Source organism: Helicoverpa armigera, chromosome 3, assembly GCF_030705265.1.
Source record: "Helicoverpa armigera isolate CAAS_96S chromosome 3, ASM3070526v1, whole genome shotgun sequence".
Lineage (NCBI taxonomy): Eukaryota > Metazoa > Arthropoda > Insecta > Lepidoptera > Noctuidae > Helicoverpa > Helicoverpa armigera.
The window spans coordinates 9,235,535-9,255,092 of record NC_087122.1 but is presented as its reverse complement, the minus strand read 5'-3'; the positions used below and the strand labels follow the sequence as shown (position 1 = coordinate 9,255,092).

Here is a 19,558-nt window from a genome sequence, read left to right as displayed (position 1 = left end):
TTAAGATGTAGAAGAAAGTTGTCAGGTCTTCATTTACTAATATATCATTCAACCATAAATTACTTACCACATTTATTTTCGTCAGAATAGTCCCAACAATCGACAACGCCATCACAGATCTTGGCTTGCGAAAAATCTGCGCGCAGATAGTCTGCGCAGGAGCAGGATTTTTCATCCTCGCCATCCGGGCAGTCGAGCAAGCGGTTGCAGCGAGACGTTAGCGGTAGGCACAGCCCGCCAGGGCATCGAAACGATGTCGCGTTATTACATTCATCTAAAATAGTGATAAAAAAATAAAAAATGTTAAACTGTCCATAAGAATAATTAGTACCTATGTTATACATGGTAGTTTTGGGTAAGTGGAACTTACTTTCTTCGGTTAATTCCTTGATGAAGTTGCTGACACTTTCCTTTTCCTTATTTGTTTTCGAAGGCTTATTGTAAGTCTTTTCTGGTACATCAAAAGTATTTCCTTCTTGCTTTATTGACGGGTTCTTATTATAGGTTTTAGTAAGAATTTTAAAACCTGCTTGGTTCAACGTGTAGCTGGATGGTATGGCTTTTGTCGAAATTACACTTCCTGGTGCTCGAAACAACGTGTTGTTATTAGAATCCGAAATTGTAGCAAGACTAGCAAGCTGCTTCAGTTTGTCGATAGTCAGAGTATTTGTTTGATTTATAGGTATTTCTAAAACAACATCTGGTTCTAAGGTCAATTCGTAGGCAGGAAGTGACTGGGTTTTATTAGCACGCTTACTACTTACACTTCCAGTTACATGATAGGATACTCTGTAAGTCCCTTCAGGTACGGACGTAGTGTTTGAAATATCCATGTTTTTAAATGGTTCGTTATTTTCGCTTGAAAAACTCAAATCATCACTTGATTTCGGAAATCTACTGCTAGTTGGCGGGTTTGATGATATGACTTCAGGCGCTGGCGTTAATCTCCAATGCTCTGAATTGGGAGCAGTATCTGAACTCTGATTATCACTATGATTGACGTCATAATTATGATAATAATTTTCGGTGCTTAATTCGTCAATTATTTTCATTGTTTCGGGATCATCACGAAAAAAACTGCGTAAGTTTTCTTTCATTGGTTGAGATTCGACTTTAATTTTAGGCCGAGGACGCAGTGGGCGGTTCATACCCAGATTGGATTTTGCAGGAAGCAGTGTGATAACTCCAGCCGTCGTTATCTCCAACTCGTCGTCTGGTACTACTTCAACTGACCCAGTCATTTTGTTATGATTATGTCGCTCTTCAACTTCCATATCGTTTAGAGTCTCTTCAGATTTGACTGGCGTATTTTGGGTATATTTCTTTATAATATCGGTTAAATTCCGAAATATTGAAACCTTCCCGGGAAACTTTGGTGTTGTGTTAGGAAAAACATCATCGTTTTTTGTTATTATTGCTTGTAGAGTGTCATTGTAATATTTTTCTGGTGAATTTTTGTTAAATGTTTCGTTATCGTTCGTTGAAGTGTTGACTAATTCCCAAGTAAGGTGGGGTGCTCCTGTGCTAGGTATGATAGAAACTTTATTGTTAGGTCTTCTCGTTGAGTTTTCCTTAGAAGTTTCATTTTGTGGTTGTTCTGTAGTTTTGTATGTGGTATTTACTACTTTCAGTTCTGGAGTCGTGGAAACGGTGCTGCTAACTGGCTTTTTGGTGGGAGATGTCGTTGGGGCACTGGTGCTGGTTGTGGTGCTAGTTGTACTTGTAGGGGTAGTTGTGGTGGTGGTGGTGGTGGTAGTGGTACTAGTAGTAGTGCTCGTACTTGTCGTAGTGTTATGCTTCTTCAATATGGACGCACCATCAATAGACAGTTGTTCAGTATCAGTGTCGCTACTATCGGCTTGTAGCACATTTATAGAAACACTTGTTTGTTTATCCTTGGGTGGACGTTCGACTGGTTTTCCGTCGTCTTCAGTATCCAAGTCCAAGTCTTCCACTACTTCAACAACTCCACTTATCTTATCTACAGGTATGGGATGCGGTTTTGGGTAATTCGATCCTAGAGTTTCCATATTCTTTAAAGGTGGTGCGTAAGTTGGTAATGTAAAGCTTGTGTATACAGGACTTGGTACATAGACTTCAGCTGCTAAGTTTGGGTCAATATTGTGAATGCCTATTGGCCTGTGAGTCGTTTTATCTCTGTGTTTCACGGGTGGTATAGGTGTCATTATGCTTTCTAATATTGAGACATCGTCTACCACTTCTGCTACTCCCATTCTATCTTCAGCATTTAGATCACTGGTCATTTCAACAGAGGGCGTTGGTTTACTCGTTCGTTCATAGTACGGCTGCGTTATAGGTCTCCACGGTTCATTATCAATAACATGTGGGACAGTAAATAACGAATCGATTTTAGGTAAATCTTTGTAATGATTTTCGTTTGTAAGCAGATCGAGTAGAATTTGAGAAACATTACTGGTGGTGGTAGCTTGAGCTGTAGTTGTCGGCATCATCGTCGTGGTCGAGGTGGTTGTAGATGACGTAGAAGTTACAGGGGCTCGTGTACTTTTCTCGATTCCTTTTTTTGGTGTTGGTTCCGTTCTTGTCTTAACATTGAGAGTAGACATTATGGTAAATGGTCGCGTCTTTGGTGTGCTTGTAGGAACTCTCTTCGTTGTTGTAGGCTTTGTAGTTGTTCTAGTCGGAGGCGTTTTAGTTGATGTTGTCGTTTTAGCCGGAGTTTTGTGACTTGTCCTGTCGTCGTGACGTATTGGACTAGAACTTAATTTCTTATTTTCCGTTATGTCTGCCTCAGTCTTAGTTATTTGGAAAGATCCTTGCACTACTGGAATATTTTCTGTGTCTATATCAGGTTCATCTGGATCTTTCTTTTGATTCGGTTTTACTGTAGTTTTACGCACGACCCCTACTCTAGATTGAAGAGTTTTATCAATTCCAGTTGGTGGTGGTGAGGCCTTTGGGTTGGTCATTGCCATACTCTCGTTCATAGCTTCTTTTACATAAGATTCTGAATGATATGTGTGTTCTAGATCTCGCTTTATGACTATGCTAGATGTATCTACTTTTATACTCTGTCCAATTGCTGGGTGCTTTGAATTTAAATCTTGAATTAAAATATTCTTAAGAGTTTCTTCGATGTTCGATACAGAACTGAAAGAAAAAAAAGTATTATGTAGGTTAATTAGGCCAGCAGTTCCTGAAAAAGTGAAGTTAATAATGGTTGAAAATTACCTTGGTATTTTTCTTCTATCGAGATATAATCTAAAGTGTACGTCTAGTCTTCGGTCTCCGAAACCCGTGACGATAGCTCCTGTGAAAGCCTGTCGTAGCGTCGAGGGAGCTGCGTACACTTGCCGCAGGGCCACGCTATAGCGTCTAGCACGCTCTCTATACGAGGGACTGCCTGGCACTCCGCCGTACACGTCCCCTCGAGTCACTCTGAACGTGCCCTCGAACGATATTATTGCTGCAAATAAGTAAAAGCTGTCAGTAATGTTCGAGAATAATATAATTTCCTTCCTTAAGATTCCTCATGCTTCGAGCTAATGTAATTAACTACAATAATATAATTAACATGATAAAAGATAATGACGAATTATTATCCATAAGAAAAAATATTATTGACATAGAATTATATATCCCACGCATTTTTCCCTAAAGGTCAAATTGAGCCCCGAGCATAAGTACCCCATTACACAATAATAACGTAAGAACATAGTAACCCACTTCCCTCGACCGTCTCCCACAATTTACATGGAAGTTTTTCTATTTTTCATTTCCAGTTGAGTCGGCTTGTTGTTATACACCACTAGATTATGTGCTTACATTACTCAAAGAAGGCAAATGTTCTTGGCTCGTAAATAACCACGCATAATTTTGTGTTTAGTGTCAATAATTGTAAATGTGCTTGACTTACGAGTGTATTCGATTCAAAGCTGTCTGTAATAACGGTATAAAACCATTATCTATGCTTAAAACGAATAAATCTTACAAATGGACACTCGATTGATGGATGTGAAGCCCGAATCAACATATTGTATTGAGCAGGAATCAATACTGGGTAGATAATGAAATTATGCGCAACGTGCAGTGGCGTAGCGTGGGGGGGGCAAGGGGGGCAAATTCCCCGGGCGGCAGCTTTTAGGGGGCGGCAAAATTTACCCAATAAAAAATAAAATTGTTCGCAACTAGTATTTGCGCCGCTACATAAAACTATCTAACAATAACAAAACATTAAACAAGAAAGTTGAAACTTATTAAACTTAAAAATAATTATTGTTAAAATTTAGTACTTAAAACACACGTGACACTACATTTTACGTAATTTTGATTTTGAGTCTTTAATAAAAAATAATTAAAATTTCGCGCTCGCTTCGCTCGCGTATTCAGAAACTGTATGCGCTTAATTTTGCATTTGTCAACAAACAAAAAGTTAAGTACGTTTGGGCTAAATTTTACGTAATTTTTGTTTTAAGGGCGATAAAAATTTCGCGCTCGCTTCGCTCGCGTTTTCAGAAACTATATTATGGCCCTTATTTTTGCATCTGTCAACAAACAAAAAGTTAAGTACGTTGGGCTAAATTTTACGTAATTTTTGTTTTAAGTCCGATAAAAATTTTGCGCTCGCTTCGCTCGCGTACTCAAAAACGATATGCCCTTATTTTTGCATCTGTCAACAAACAAAAAGTTAAGTACGTTTGGGCTAAATTTTACGTAATATTTGGTTTAAGTCCGATACAAATTTCCCGCTCGCTTCGCTCGCGCATTTGGAATTTTAAACCCTTTCAGAAATCAAGTAACAAAGATATAAAAGAAAAGTCTACTTGAGAACCTCATCCTTCTGCCGGGGCTGCGCGTTGTTCGAAAGAATTACCGCGGCTCTGGAACATAAAAGGCCTTCGACGGAACACGACGGTTTTTAGTCAGTAAGAGTCTGACACTCCCTCACCTCTGCTAACCCACAGCGGGAAGGGTCATTTGATGATTTTTAACGTATATACAAAAAAAACCTTTTTTTGAAGTCGGTTAAAAATGACAAACGGCCAATAACACTTGTTAAAAAAAATACACGGGAAGGGGCGGCAAAATTGACAACTGCCCCGGGCGGCAGATACCCACGCTACGCCACTGGCAACGTGGAAAAAGGTTTGTGTTTTGACGAGCTTTTTTAATCAATCATATCAACTCGTTGACTGTCTACGTGATTTTACTGTAACATTTATTGCCAACGGTGACTTAATTTTAGACATGTAGGCTTAATAAATGGTTGCAAAATAACACACATATATACCTAAGGCTGTCATTTACCTACATGCAAAATGTTCGAAATTAATAAGTAGTTTAGAACCACGATCATAGTAAATCAGTTGCAGAGTGCTTACAATAATTGAAATTACTTCCTAATTAACGTTGAACAACTTACGTTCCCCATTATCAGGCCTTAGCGCTCCCATATAGAAGGCGAGCGCGGCCACTGCCAGCACGGCTACGGCAGCCAGCAAGGCGCCACCCACCAGCGCTGCTGAGCAGAGCCCGCCGCTGCGGCTGCTGCTGCTGGCCACACCGGCGCGGGGATACCCTCCGCCAGCGAAGCGGTACTCGCTCTGTGGACAGACGAAAATAATGAAAATAAAGTTTATGATAATAGAAATAAACGCAGAAAATATATTGTATAGGTATTTATCGTAGCTATTCCTACTAAAAGGAATTATGGGGTATTTGGTTGTTTCCAGTTCTTCAATCACACTAGGACGGTGGAACTATATAAGCAGAAGTTTGGCACACATATAGTAGGTACCTATATACTATTGGGGCCTAACTTAAAATATAAGATTTTTTTCCGGGTGCGGTGAAACCGCGAAAACATTTTTGCAAGGTACATAAAATATTATAATATTGAAACATTGTATTATCAAATACCGAGGCAAAAAGATTAGTTGCAAGTTAATGTTCAAGAGCACTTAGATAGTAGATACCAAGAGTTAGTATGACAAAAGTTGCCCACTTGTAGAGTCGACTGAAAGCTTCGTTATTTTGCAACTAACTTCCGCCAGCGGTTTTACCCGCGTCTCTTAGAAACTAATTGTCACACCCGGATTTTTACTTTTCTTAGCTTTTCGTTGATACACGGGATACATATGACGAGTCTTTCAAGCATACTCAGTGGTTAGTAAGATTAGCGCGTTCAAGCAAACAGACAAACCAACACTTCAGCTTTAGCATATAAAATGTGGAAGATGAGATCTCTCGTTTGGTACTTATTTAAGAAGCCTTTCCAATTAAAAGTTTCTTAGAGCTCGAGCACAGGAAACAGAATATTTTAAGGTAATATGGCTGCTAAGTAATTATTTTGTTTTAGACAATGGCCCTGTGTTTTTGTACTTACTTAAGTCTGCATATAGACCACTTCTCTTGAAATTTATCTAGAGCTTTTGTAGGTCTATTTAAGTAAAAATAACATACTTTAGTAAAAGCTTTTGGTATTATATGAAAACAACTAGTTTTGTCACTCTTAATAACATTTAAGTGGTATCATAAAAGGAATATAATGTTATATTCAGCGGCTTTTCGATCCCTGCATGGCAATTTGTTTCCTCCGTAACGCCCAGTTTGTACGATAACAAGCAAGTATGAAGAAAACGTTGCTAATTCTTTTTATTTTTCTCGGAATAATTTACATAATATGATCACACCGACCATAGTTATCACTTATGGTAATCATTCCACTAAGTATAGGCGGAGGCCACCCGACCTCCCGAACAGTTTTTGTCTCAACCAAGGCGTGATACAGTTTTTTTTACTGTTGACAGCTCATTTCTTGTCAAGTCCCTCAAGGTTTGTCCATTACGCTAGTTGATTAAAAAAACTGATATCATCAATTATTGTATGCTGTGTCTTTGTTTAGATGTAAAAACAAAGGTAATTTTATATAGCTGAGGAATATCATAAAGACGAATAAATTAACATTTTATTTATTTATACTTCTTCATTAAAGATTATAATATAATTACAAATTAACACAACGTACCTACTGCATAATTAACTACGACTTATACGCACTTGATACGCACCGAGCTACATCAAAGTGAGTATGAACAAAGTCCGGTAAAATTCAGAGGAAAGTCATTTTTGATGTTGCGAATTCGCGATCATTACCGTGCTGATGAACGATGGGAACGTGGCCAGTGCATGGGAACCGCCTGCGGTGGGCCATCCATCCACCCCGCCTCTTGCTTCACCTGTCACTTCGCGCCGTTAATCATCCTCATACAAAACCACGTCCAAACGCTTGGGAATGCTGTTTTGGGGACACGAAACTAATTTTGAGGCTGAGACACCCGAATGAGTTTTAATTTCTGGCTGTATGAACTCCGTTATTTTATCCATTTAAAAAAGTAGCTGTTCTGCTAAAAAGCACCATTACAAAGGTCCCACCGAGATTTGAACTCGGATCGTTGGATTCAAAGTCCAAAGTGCTAACCATTACACCATGGGACCGCGCATCGTTGTCTCCAATTTTCTAAACAATTCACTTGAATTAAGTTAGCGAACAATATGTTAAAAATGTTTTCTCAGATCCTTAATTTTCTGACTATGTACCTCATAATTTTCGAAGCGAGCCAAGAATTACAATGAACCAAAAATGTTAACCGACCGTTTTTGAACCGGATAATTATACCGTGGAAGCGACTGCGATTATAAAACGTTTGACATATTTAAAACCCAGGAGTAATGATTCTTCTCTGGAAAGGGTTTTGAAGGTGTAGGATAGATAGAGATATATTTTATTTATAACATACAGTGGACAGGAGATAAATTATTTTTTAAACTACGAATAGAGCTGTGGGATGTCTACCCAACTCCAAGTACTCACTGCAATATAAAATACCTTAAAACAAAATGGGTCCTTCAGATTGTAATAATCCCTTCGAAAACTAGAAAGCGTACCTACCTAAAATTTTAGGTAGTAATATTATGTGGTTCCGGCCTATGTATATGGTTTTGAGTTCAGGAACATATAAGATCCCAGTACTTTCATACCTGAAGTTATTTAATTTGCGAAGACATCCGCCATATTGTAAATTGAAGTTCGTCTTAAACGAAGGTAATGAGAGCTTTGAACCTCACCAAACAGCATTATTACGTCCCTCAGTAAACTACCCGCCAGTAATTAAATATATACTTTTGGTACATTGATTCATTTACAGTTAGTTATTTTAAGTGGACAGTAATTTAGTTTGAAGTTTTTTGTCGTATGGAGCGCTCGATAAAATGATCCTTAGGTATTTGCTATTGTTTTTCTTAATTATTTCTTTTAACATTCGTACTCGTTCCTCCAATTAAATGGGTATTGAGATACCTTCGAAAATGTACTCTTTTGTTTCCTATTTAATCAGTAATCCTGAGTTAATATGCTAATTAGTCGAATGAATTAATTAAAAATTCCAGGAAAGATGCAAAAACTTTAGGTCCCACCGAGATTTGAACTCGGATCGCTGGATTCAGAGTCCAGAGTGCTAACCATTACACCATGGGACCTCTGATATCTAGTCACCAAATAGCAGATTTGAATCGAAAGTGCCACGACGCACTATCGAAATTCTGTACTTTCACTTTTGATTAATGAAGATTGAAGATACGATAGCGTTTTAAAATTGTGTACCTATTAATATCTCATAACTAAATGCACTTTAATCTGCTTATAACTCCTTTTCTGTACACTTAATAAAATATACATAAAAAGGTTTGGCTTATCCAGACTTTTCTAATATTTAATGAACTCCAACATTATTACATTACCATGTTAATTGATTAGTAAAATATGGCGGTCTTTACCTCCAACATACGTTAGTAGCAAACAAATGCAAATAAGTGCAAACAATTGTGTATTGAATGCACGCTACGATGACACGCTGACCGTGGTCTCAATCTCCTAATGCACTACTAATGACTGTGATGCACCGACCATTCATATAGAACATGCCGTCTAGCACTGGATTCAGTTCACAACGGTGTTTATCGAACATATTACAGATTAGGTACTACTATTTATACGGTCAATTTTGCATTATTTGTAGGTGCTCTAAATTATCTCTAATTCATCGTATTTCATTTGGAAGCAAAACTAGACTTAGCTCTTGGGTTTTCACAATTTAGGTTTTGTTTTTCAATTATTTCTAAGTGTTTTTATGTCGTGCCATAAGTACAGATTGTTCTGTACACTCCATTTTGGTAAGAGCTTTTCTTTTTGTTGCTGTCTACCGCATTCACGAGTGACTATCGATCGGTTTGAATTCCGAATGCAGTTGTGTCCTGTTTGGCAATGTTAAGATGAAACGGAACATATTACCACAGTTTAAATTTATTATTACTTATAGCGTAGTACTTATTTATACCTATTTATTTAAAGACATAGACACATTTTAAAATAAATAATCTACCTAGACCTACGTCAGAGATACCGGACTGTAATTTAATGTAAGCTTGGTGGAAAGAAAAATAAACCATAATGTTATGACCATAGAATAAGTAATATCTTACTTTTACAAAAGAACACCTGGGGCGGGCTATCCAAGAGTCAGTATTAACTATAATATTTGTAATTGCTATTGATATAAAATATCTAGTAAAAAATCTGTTTTAAATTGATCAATTTTGTTGTGGTACTGCTGGCTGGCATGATTAATGAACAACATCAATTAAAATAGTCGGTAATTAATGAATCTCCATTGATCCGTGATTCTGAGTGTTATGGGGATATACTCAACATCATGCGTGAGCTTACGTTACTGGAGGAAAATAAGGTTTTATATCTAATGCTATAAAAGTTTATAGCTTCTCAAACAAAAAACTTCGAGTAAGTAGCACGTTTAGAACCAATATCTGTACCTACGTCTACATACATACACATGAAACTATATTATGTAAGTATACATATAAAACTTCTTTGTTTAAAATTTATAAACAATATAAATTTATAAACATGTAAGTATTGTGTTATCCTTTTGTAAGAAAATATTATTATTTCAATTCTTCTTAACATACGCTCAGTTTTCTTTCAGAAATTATTTTATTTGTCCTATTTACTTAAATAAATAAATAAATACAACAACTTTACATATTAATAGATGTATCTACACATAAATCCATAATCAAATATTCTTTCCAAACTGATCCATCTCCAGATTGTCCAATAATTACCGGATTCATCAATCGGCGTTACTGAACTCATCAGTCACTTGGGTTTAGTATACCAACGTCACTGACCGCTACACCAAACCGATGCTTGGATTAATTGCTCGCTCTCAAAGGCTTCATTTACATCTACATCTGCTGGTTATCACACTCACCACATAGACGTGCACTGCATCTCAAGATGATGAAGAAGCTAGTAATTAAAGTGCACTACAGTTTAACCAGCTTATGAATATAGGTTGAGGTAAAGGAGTACTGAAAGCTCCATAGAAGGCTGCGCTCTGTAATTTTATCAATTCCATGGAATAAAGATGGGATTGTTTTGCGTAGTTATTGTATGAGTGCACTGTGTTTATGTCAATGGCTTATGAAGTTACGATATTTTTTATTGAAAATAACTCCAATGCTGTTTTAATAGTTAAAAAGTAATAGACTAAAGAATGTTGTTTTAGCAGATGTACAATTTATTACTGGACGTGATCTTTCTGAATTGCTCAAGCACATCGGTATGTTGTAGCAGGGCGTAGTTAAACAAATCTGAGAGGATGCTATCCAAACTTTTGCTGAACTAGCTAGCCTAGCTCAGAACATATCGCAATATTGATGAAACCGTAATCACCTACCTTAAAATTAGGATAAAGTATTCTTTGTTACTTTTTGCTTACCAATAAATGAACATAACAACGAATACAATGAATATTACATGAAGCATCCGCATTATGGATCCTCCGTGTCTAGTAACATGAGATCGGATAATAATTAACGTTTGCGAAGATGCGCATTACACTATAACCAGTACCCTTGTACCAACAGGTCTCATAGTAGTCGGCCTTGTCGCTCGGCCTCATCCCAGATCTACATAGTCGCTCCTGCACTTGCTAATTGACCTGTATTTGTTCATTGACCACCGATCCCTTGGCCACGCAACTCAAATAAACCTCGAAGGGCCCTTAAATAAACTTTATTCCAATTTCCGAGCCTCATTAGGCTCCATTGTTGAATGTAGTACAGGCTGGTTTGGTTTCGCCAGATAATTTTTTTTTGGATTTGGGGTTAGTGCCACTGAATAATGTACACAAAGAGTTGCTTCACTGAATTTGTATGAGACACTGTAAATTAATAATGGTATCGTTAGTACCTCATATACATGAAGCACATCATTACCTTGTTATGATATTCTATTTAACCATGGCAGCCGTTTCAATGGCATTACACACCTACCACTTAGATAAGCTTTGCTTGCGTACATCGGAAAAGCGTGACCGACGAACGTACGCTTAGGATTTTTCGTAAATTAATATGTTTGTTATGTTTGCGTGTAATAATTGGTGTGCAAGGCTCCCCTGTACGTGCTGTAGGTCATGGGTGAGCAATAATAGCATAAACGCGGGAACAAATTGTCCGTCACGGTTACCTCCAACCGTTTTCGTGTTCAGTTCAAGAGATACGATACTATGACATAATCATCGAATAATTAACAATTGCAGCTCATTATTACTAGATACCAGTTATGGTGTTCAGTAGTATTATGAATGGCTTACTTAACGAGTTATTTGATGATTATTGTCAAGGAACGAGGAAATAAGTCTTTGTATGAAAACGCAGAACCGCGAGATATTTTACATGAATACGCTATATATTTCTATACCTTGATGCAAATTGAGAATATGTGAATGAAAAAAATATGCTACAGCGAAGCAAGACGTCGGAAGAATCTCAGCGCTGATGCAGAAGTCACGACACAAGTCAGTCGCCATAATAACTTTAATCGCTGACACGACTAGTCACGTTAGATTGTCCTAGTTGATGTTTTTAATTTATCTAATTTTCCTTATTTTAACGTCCTCAAGCTTGAAGCGTCCTGACACGAAGGCATTGTCAACCTTCCTCAGCAGATTAGGTACACGTAATAACCCTTATTATTTATAACTGCTTATTGTATCTGATTCAGGAAGATTTTTTGTTTAAAAACCTTCGCGTTGCCAACTTGTAGCGTCATAATAAGCTTAATAAGTATTAGAATTAATTTTTTCGTAAATTTTGATAAATATAAACGAAAATCTTCAAAATTACTCGTGGATCCAAGGTTCTGCATAAATAGACAAAGACCCTTGTCTGTCTGTCTATCAGGATTGACATAAATATTTATTATAATAAACGCGAAGATTCAATAACGTTTTCTCAGTAAAAAGGACGTGGATGATATGAAAGCTCTATGAATAAAATATTTGCAGTAGTTGCGCGAAAATAATACAACCGCCAACAAGTCTGTGTGATGAAAATGACTCATTAGCCTGTTTATCTTAACCGACTCGTGGCTACAAAGCAATTAGCACGGCTCTCATAGAAGCCCGTTGTACACTGATAGACGTAAAAAACCTTGACATGCGAACACATAAACGCTACTAATAACTTACGAAAAAATTCATGAACATAACTGACGTAGAGGCTTTGAACTGTATCAAGGTTGAAGCGAAGCTCTGATGTGTAGCGAATACCTGCCACGATATTTCAACGAAATATTCAAAAGATTTAAGTTTACGCCAGCATAGGTAGCTGAGCACAAAGCCTCTTCATTGTTATCGGCGTGTATAATATTTCAAAGAGCTTGGCAGCTTGTAAATATCTGAAAATATAAGATGCAATAAAGCATAGAAATACAGAACCGATCTAGAAGCATTGTTTTTAAAATAATATCCGCAAAGGTAATACTGTAGAGGAAATTGCACACAGCTCACTAGAGCACAGAATTTCACTATCTTGAACAATGTTTGTATCTTTAGCGTTGTGTATTGTATCCTTACTGCGTGTCCATGTCTTTGAAAGCTGTGCTCATTAGGGGACAGCAGTGCGAAATGAGTGGCTTCTGAGAACGTCGGCGCCCGCCGCCCGACTATTGTCCAAATAATGAAAGTGTCATTAGTTTGTCGAGACCAATTTCGCTCCATGCCATCTTGAAAAGCATTCGCTAAAAGTGTATTGAAACCGCTACTTTCTTCATTTCCAATACTGTCTGTCTCGCATTGAAAATTACTGAAGTCTCTTTTACAGCTCATTAAAACTTATTATGTGGATACTAATGGCGTATGCGATTGCAAAAATAATTCTTGTAGATTTAATGGTTCATTCAACTTTTTTCCAAAAAGCGGAGCGAGATAGTTTTTTATTTGTAGTCAATAGATACATGTGGCTTGAAATTTGTTTCCAAAGCCACAGTCTTATTGGCGCTTTATTGCCTTAGCCTACTGTACCTGTAGAGTATTTACCTCAAACTCACCATGTGGCCAAGGAAAGTAGGTAACAATTATGGTAAATAAGTCGAACTATTATTGTACCACAACTGCGGCAGGTATCTACAAATGTTATTCGTTTTTTATCAATATTGATTACAAGTTTGATAAATAGAAATAGTTTGTCCACACTTTCTCGTTATATGGCATGAAATGAGTGTTGCCATGTTGTCAGGTGTTTATTGTGTTCCACGCATTCTTTACGTGTCCAGATGTAATGGTGCAGGAACGTGGCCATAAAGTGAGGAATGCAGCGCGAACGTCGCGAACGTCTGTTTGGCTACGATAGCACCCGATTGGCGTAATGACGAGTTGATTCCAGATCGCTCGCGGCATTCCACCTCCCTCCACATCATATCATTCCACTTTTATGGACATCAAGACGTAACTATATAAATCTCGTGTTTGTCATCACCTTGATCGATTTTGTACCATCCGACTAGTTGCGAGTAATCATGTAAAAGAATGTCGTCTAGCGGTAAGTAGAGCTTTTTTGTATGCGTCACACTTACAAGTGGTTTAGAAGATTAATTGTCATTGCATAATATAAAAGCGTATTTTTGCTACTTTCTGATCATCAATTCCGTGTAAAAGACTTCGATAAGAATAGCCGCTACTATTAAATTCCTCATTCAAGAAAAACTTGAGGAAAGCCGTTTTCTAAGTAAAAATTCCGTGAATTTTCACTGACGTGTATCTTTTACGTGGAGTGCCTACTTAAATATTTTAGACTAGAGCCGATAAATTGGATCCGTGCCAGAAAGTAATTCAATTATTTCGCAGTATTTAATATTCAGGAGTGACCTGTAAATATCGGATAAGTTGTATTGGTTATTTTGTTTGACGTCTGAGCCTGAACAAACGCCACAGTCAATATTGAGAGAACAGATGTTTACAGGCTATTGTTGAACTTGCAAATATTTCATTCAGTTGCTCATTTTATTAAACGCAAGGTTCTGAAACTTTTATATGAAACGTATGAATGTAATCAATGTAATGTATATGTTATGCTTGTAAATAGAGTAGTAGGCGCAAGTTAATTAAATTATTACATTTAATATTTTATTGAAAATTATATTTAATGTAGGTATTTATAACCTGTCAGCAAAGTAATCTTGCTCGACAGAGAAGGTTACTCTTATTTTGAACAAATAATGAGAAATGTTTTTTAATAATAATTATGAATCAAAATGTGCTTGTCTATTGTTAAAATAATTAGAACTGGAAACGAAAGTACGACAGCGCCAATACGTTACCCTAGGGAAATCTGTTCCAATCGTGAATGGATTTGATTTTGTGATAATTTCATGCCTGCATTTCATTCATATTTTCCTATATATAGAGAAAATATAAATTAATACTTTACATCATTACAATTTATAAACACGGATCCCAAGTTCCATTTTCGTATACTTATACAATTTTATCGTACAAATCTTGATGCTCCGACAAGGCATAAACAAATGACGACAAGTTAATCATGGCCGCAAGGATTTAAAATAGAAAGCAGGATAGGAACGCGACGGCCTAGTGTGTCGGGTAACGGGACCGGCTGCGTCACGCTGACGGCGGCGCGGGCGCAGCAACACAACCACTTGTACGAACACGTTATCTCATTCTTTTAGCATTCTTGTTTTCCCGAACTCCGAGTTGTTATTGTGACCTCTGCGGAAGATTTATGCGTGCGCTCAAAAGCTCTGTTATCTTTCACGTCAAAGTTTTGGCCACGAATTTTACAGTTTTTTTTTTGTATTATTTTTTTTTGAGGTTTTTGGGTTCACAGTCACTTTACTACTATATTATTACTACTACTTTACGAATACTATTGGACTTTCATAAATAGAAGCTGGTTGTTTATCAAGGATCTAAACTCTATTATAACACGTAAAATATAAGTAAGCGTAAGCGAGTATCTATCTTATAAATATTGTTAATCATTCTTCATTTGAAGATGGATATTTTGACTATGTTAGATCATTGAGATAATTATTAATTGAATTTTATTAACTGACTTTGAAATAATCATACGATCGTGCTCAATTACACAGGTCAAGATATCCATTATTTGTAAATAACTTGACCGCTTACGTGTTTATTCAAACGGTTTTTTTGTACGATTAATAAGAGTTAAGTACTCCTCTTCGTCAATTCAAATGATGCTCAAGTGTACTCTTCAACGCCTAACTTAACGCTTCTACTGGACTAACATGGTTATGTATGATTGATGTTGAATTGCTGATCTTCATTTGTATGTAATAATGTTCTTTCATTTATTCTCAGTACAATGAACTGCACATCGATATTTGCGAAAGCTTGGCCAAAGAGATTGAAACTGTTCTGTTTGGAAAATGAAAGAAATTAGTGAATGAATGATGAAAAACTCTGAATTCAAAACAAAGTGTTTTTCTATGAACTATGGAGCAATTAAATAATTATGAATTCCAATTTTTATTAAGATTTTTGTGACGTTAAATTTTCTTCTAATATTAAAACATTAACGCCTTAGTAACTTTTTAGAATATCAAATTGTCAATGTATTATTTTATTAGGACCGGACAAAATTCCTGTTAAGGGTCTCGTTTTCCGCAGTATAAATATTTATTTTACCTCTTGAATAATTAAGTTTTAGAGGGACGATTTTTATTTCAACGTAAAAAAAATACAGGTCAATTATTCATTGGCACGGCCCGTTAACACAGATAAGAATTAAATTAATATCGTATGAATAGATCAATCAGTAACCATACAATTATATTGGAGCGCGAACTATTGAAAGAACTTTACCGTTTCGAAGTGATTCAGAATAAGAAGTGCGGAACTAATAGCTAAGAAACAAGTGATCGAGTAATTGGTTATTATGTGTGCAGCGTCAACATAGTATGGAGTCACATGGTCACAAAAACGCATGCACTACATACTACATACGCAATGACGTAATTAACTCATAACTTGACGGAGCTCTACTATGTAAACAACGGTTTGCATATTTGTTGCTTAGTTCCAGAAATCTGTGAGATAATAATGTAAATAAATATTGCAGATTATTTTTTTTATTTTCGCGTACTGATTGCGTTTCTTTGGAGTGTGGATGAAGCGTAGTCGGCTCGTAGTAACTGCGTAGTCGGCGTAGACGTTGCGTAGTTACAGTTACGTGTCTACCTAACTTTTATGTTTTCCGAAAAGGAAAAATACTTGTCCCTGTTTATAAGTTGTACCATTTTTTTTTAATTATTTCCTTTGGTGCTTTTAATTTATCCACCAAAAATTTTGTAGTAGCAGGTTTTATAGAGAAAGCTCTAATCAAGTAACGCTCAATAAGGTATATTGTATTATACATCGTAAATGGTAATTCAATCTTTAATAAAAAAGCATTAACCATTCTTATTGGAGAATATAAAATAAATTGAGTAAAAGCAACGGTATATTTACAACCGAAGATGCGTTGACACTATATTTGTGAGTTATGCATAATTTACGCATAAGTAACATAAAAGTGCTCGTAAAACACAGCTCATATAACTAAGTTAATTACGAAACCTTTATAAACATAACTCGTAAAATTATCCCATATACGGTAATTGCTTTGCGGGTCTAAAAACCCTTTTCTGGTCTGTAAATTGACTTTCTTTAATGAATAGGAGTAGTTAAAGGGCGGAGGGATAGACAGGCGGACGGTGCGTTAGTGTCGGTCAAGGACTGGGTCAGTCACCCGCGAGTCCTCCCACGGACAGCCGGAACACATTTTAAATGACTTAGATACTCTAAGATGTACGAAATAAGTTGATGTGGCTTTCGTAGGAAAAAAAGTTTCAATTAAATGAATGGAATTCGGTATTCGCAATAATTTAATCTGTATGTATAATGAGAATTATGCCGGCTAATGGGTAATTAAGTTATACGTAGTTAATATTATGAGATATCCAATGTATTTCAATATTAATTATCAGATAGAAAACATATATTTATTTGTACGTTCTAGATATCAAATGTTATTTAATGTAACATACTTATTTGTTTATTAATTTGGACGTATCAATATTTGTATTCGATCATAATATTATTATGTATCACCTTAGTCTGTTTGATTTCGATGTATCAATTTGTTTCTCCTTAATAAATTTTCTAGTTACAAGGTTTTCCAGGTTATGACGAGTTTATGAAAAAAAATGCCTATAAAAAGAATATGAGGTTATAGTTTCGTGGCTTTATTTGTATACATTTGGGAATCTAGGTTGTCGTCAGTATGACACACTGACCGCGTCTCGAACGGACGCATATCATTGTTTAAGGAAATTACATATTTGGGCTTATCCGAATACGACTTTAAGCCACTTCCACTTTCCATCTCAGTTATGGCCCAGACAGAATAACTTATTACTAAAAAAGTAATAAGTTTGAGAATCACGATTGTTATAAATAAGTATTTGTTGGCTCATTTTAATCAAATTAACTCACAGTTTTCCGGTATACAAACTATGCAAAGCTTCTGGTGAATTACACTCAACGATGATAAATTATTATGCGAAATAAACTAACATAATTACGAATAAATTCCCAAACTTTTGAAGTAAAATCACGAACATGAATATTTGAATAAATAAATATGCACCGTGATCATTAACACTGCTTCCGTAACCAGAGCCTTGATAATTTACAATTTTGTGGTTATTATGTAAGGACAGAAAAAAAAAACGTAAAAAAGTGAAGAGTAGTCACGAGGGCCATTGACAGATTTTCATTTATTATCAGGAATTTTAACAAATGTTCGGTGGAGATCATAAGAGACGTGATTAGTGTAGCAATCCATCATGTTTAGTGGCTCATTACGGCCTGATAAATGGGTGTATTAAAATTGGCGCGTTCCTGAACGACTTGCTCGTTATGAATGAGCGAAATTGGATCTTTCCATCTTCGGACAAATCTTTATTGACTTTTAAGCCCTTGTACAATTTTATCCCGTCTCGGTATCATGTTCGTAAGGTCGTTTGTAATTAGCTGTCTGAATGATAAGCAATTAGTAGGTAATGTAATTATCGATTGTCCCAATACAAACACAAAACCATCTACTAAGTCTATAAAGATATGTTTATTTGGAAAATATGATCTAAATGACCTATCGATTGGATAGTAAACATAAATAAAAAAATAAATCTTGGAAAAATGAAGAAAAGTTATGTATATACGCTTAAACGGCATGTGTCTTTTGTAGCGCCTCTGAATATCGTTGTTAGAAGTAATTAAAAGTTACATTACAGCTGTTACGCCGAGAACTGTAGACTTATTAGATTTAATTAGTAAGTAATCTTCTGCGTCATTTTAAGAAAAACTTTTAATGAGTTTACTTGCTTTGTTCCCGTGTAAACTTTGAATGTTTGACACGAATAAAATTTGTTTTAATTGCACGTATTTTGATGGAGCAATTCAAGTTTACATTATAAAGTCATAATTACAATATAACATCGGTTACATATTATGAAGTAAGGCGTAACACGCAATGTATTGTATGAAACATAGGCTTACTATACAAAAACCTTAATAAAGCTAAATAAAAATGTCAATTGGTGGAATAAAATAAATACCTACCTTAATACACCTGAGCCCCTTCAGGGTATTAAGCCCAGGCAATTTGAGCCAATCTAAGGCTCCCTATGCCGCCGAGGGGAGGTGCATATTGAGCGACTTGTGGTTCAGGGCAGGGTTGAGGATACCAGGCCACGAGGAAGATCGCCTATGAGGTGGACTGACCAGATAAAAGCGGCAGTAAATGGCTCATCGTCACTCTACGAATGCACGAGGAAGGCGGCCATCAGAGAGGAGAGGAGTGGCGGCGGGTTGTAAAGCTTGCCACCAACACCTGAAGTGATGACCACGACCACTCTGTCAAGAGTGATAACGACAAAGAAGAAGAAGGCTCCCTATTTATCAGGGACATTTATGGCAAGTCGCGATTAAAGTATTAAGTTACAAGTTTCAATAAACCTAGCAAGCAAGCTAGGCTTGGTTTTCAAAGTACCACCAAAAAATATTAACGATGTTCAGACAATTTTTAATGGCCCAAATAACTACATACCTAAATATTTATTAATTTAACAGTT

The 19,558-nt window shown here is 36.3% G+C and overlaps 1 protein-coding gene and 2 non-coding genes across 5 annotated transcripts in view; all 3 read right to left on the bottom strand.

Annotated features, from left to right (window-relative positions):
• LOC110378911 (mucin-2) overlaps positions 1-19,558 on the bottom strand; it is a 43,777-nt gene that overhangs the window by 2,830 nt on the left and 21,389 nt on the right. For all 3 annotated transcript variants that reach the window (XM_021338353.3, XM_021338354.3, XM_064043606.1), the window contains exons 3-6: positions 5,402-5,582; positions 3,211-3,445; positions 371-3,129; positions 68-274 (exon numbers count right to left, since the gene is read on the bottom strand). In XM_021338353.3, coding sequence (XP_021194028.3) covers positions 68-274; positions 371-3,129; positions 3,211-3,445; positions 5,402-5,582 — 3,382 coding nt within the window. The remainder of the gene's footprint in view (positions 1-67; positions 275-370; positions 3,130-3,210; positions 3,446-5,401; positions 5,583-19,558) is intronic.
• Trnaq-uug (transfer RNA glutamine (anticodon UUG)) lies at positions 7,405-7,476 on the bottom strand. Its single transcript has one exon. It is a non-coding gene; the product is annotated as a tRNA-Gln (tRNA).
• Trnaq-cug (transfer RNA glutamine (anticodon CUG)) lies at positions 8,446-8,517 on the bottom strand. The gene has a single exon. It is a non-coding gene; the product is annotated as a tRNA-Gln (tRNA).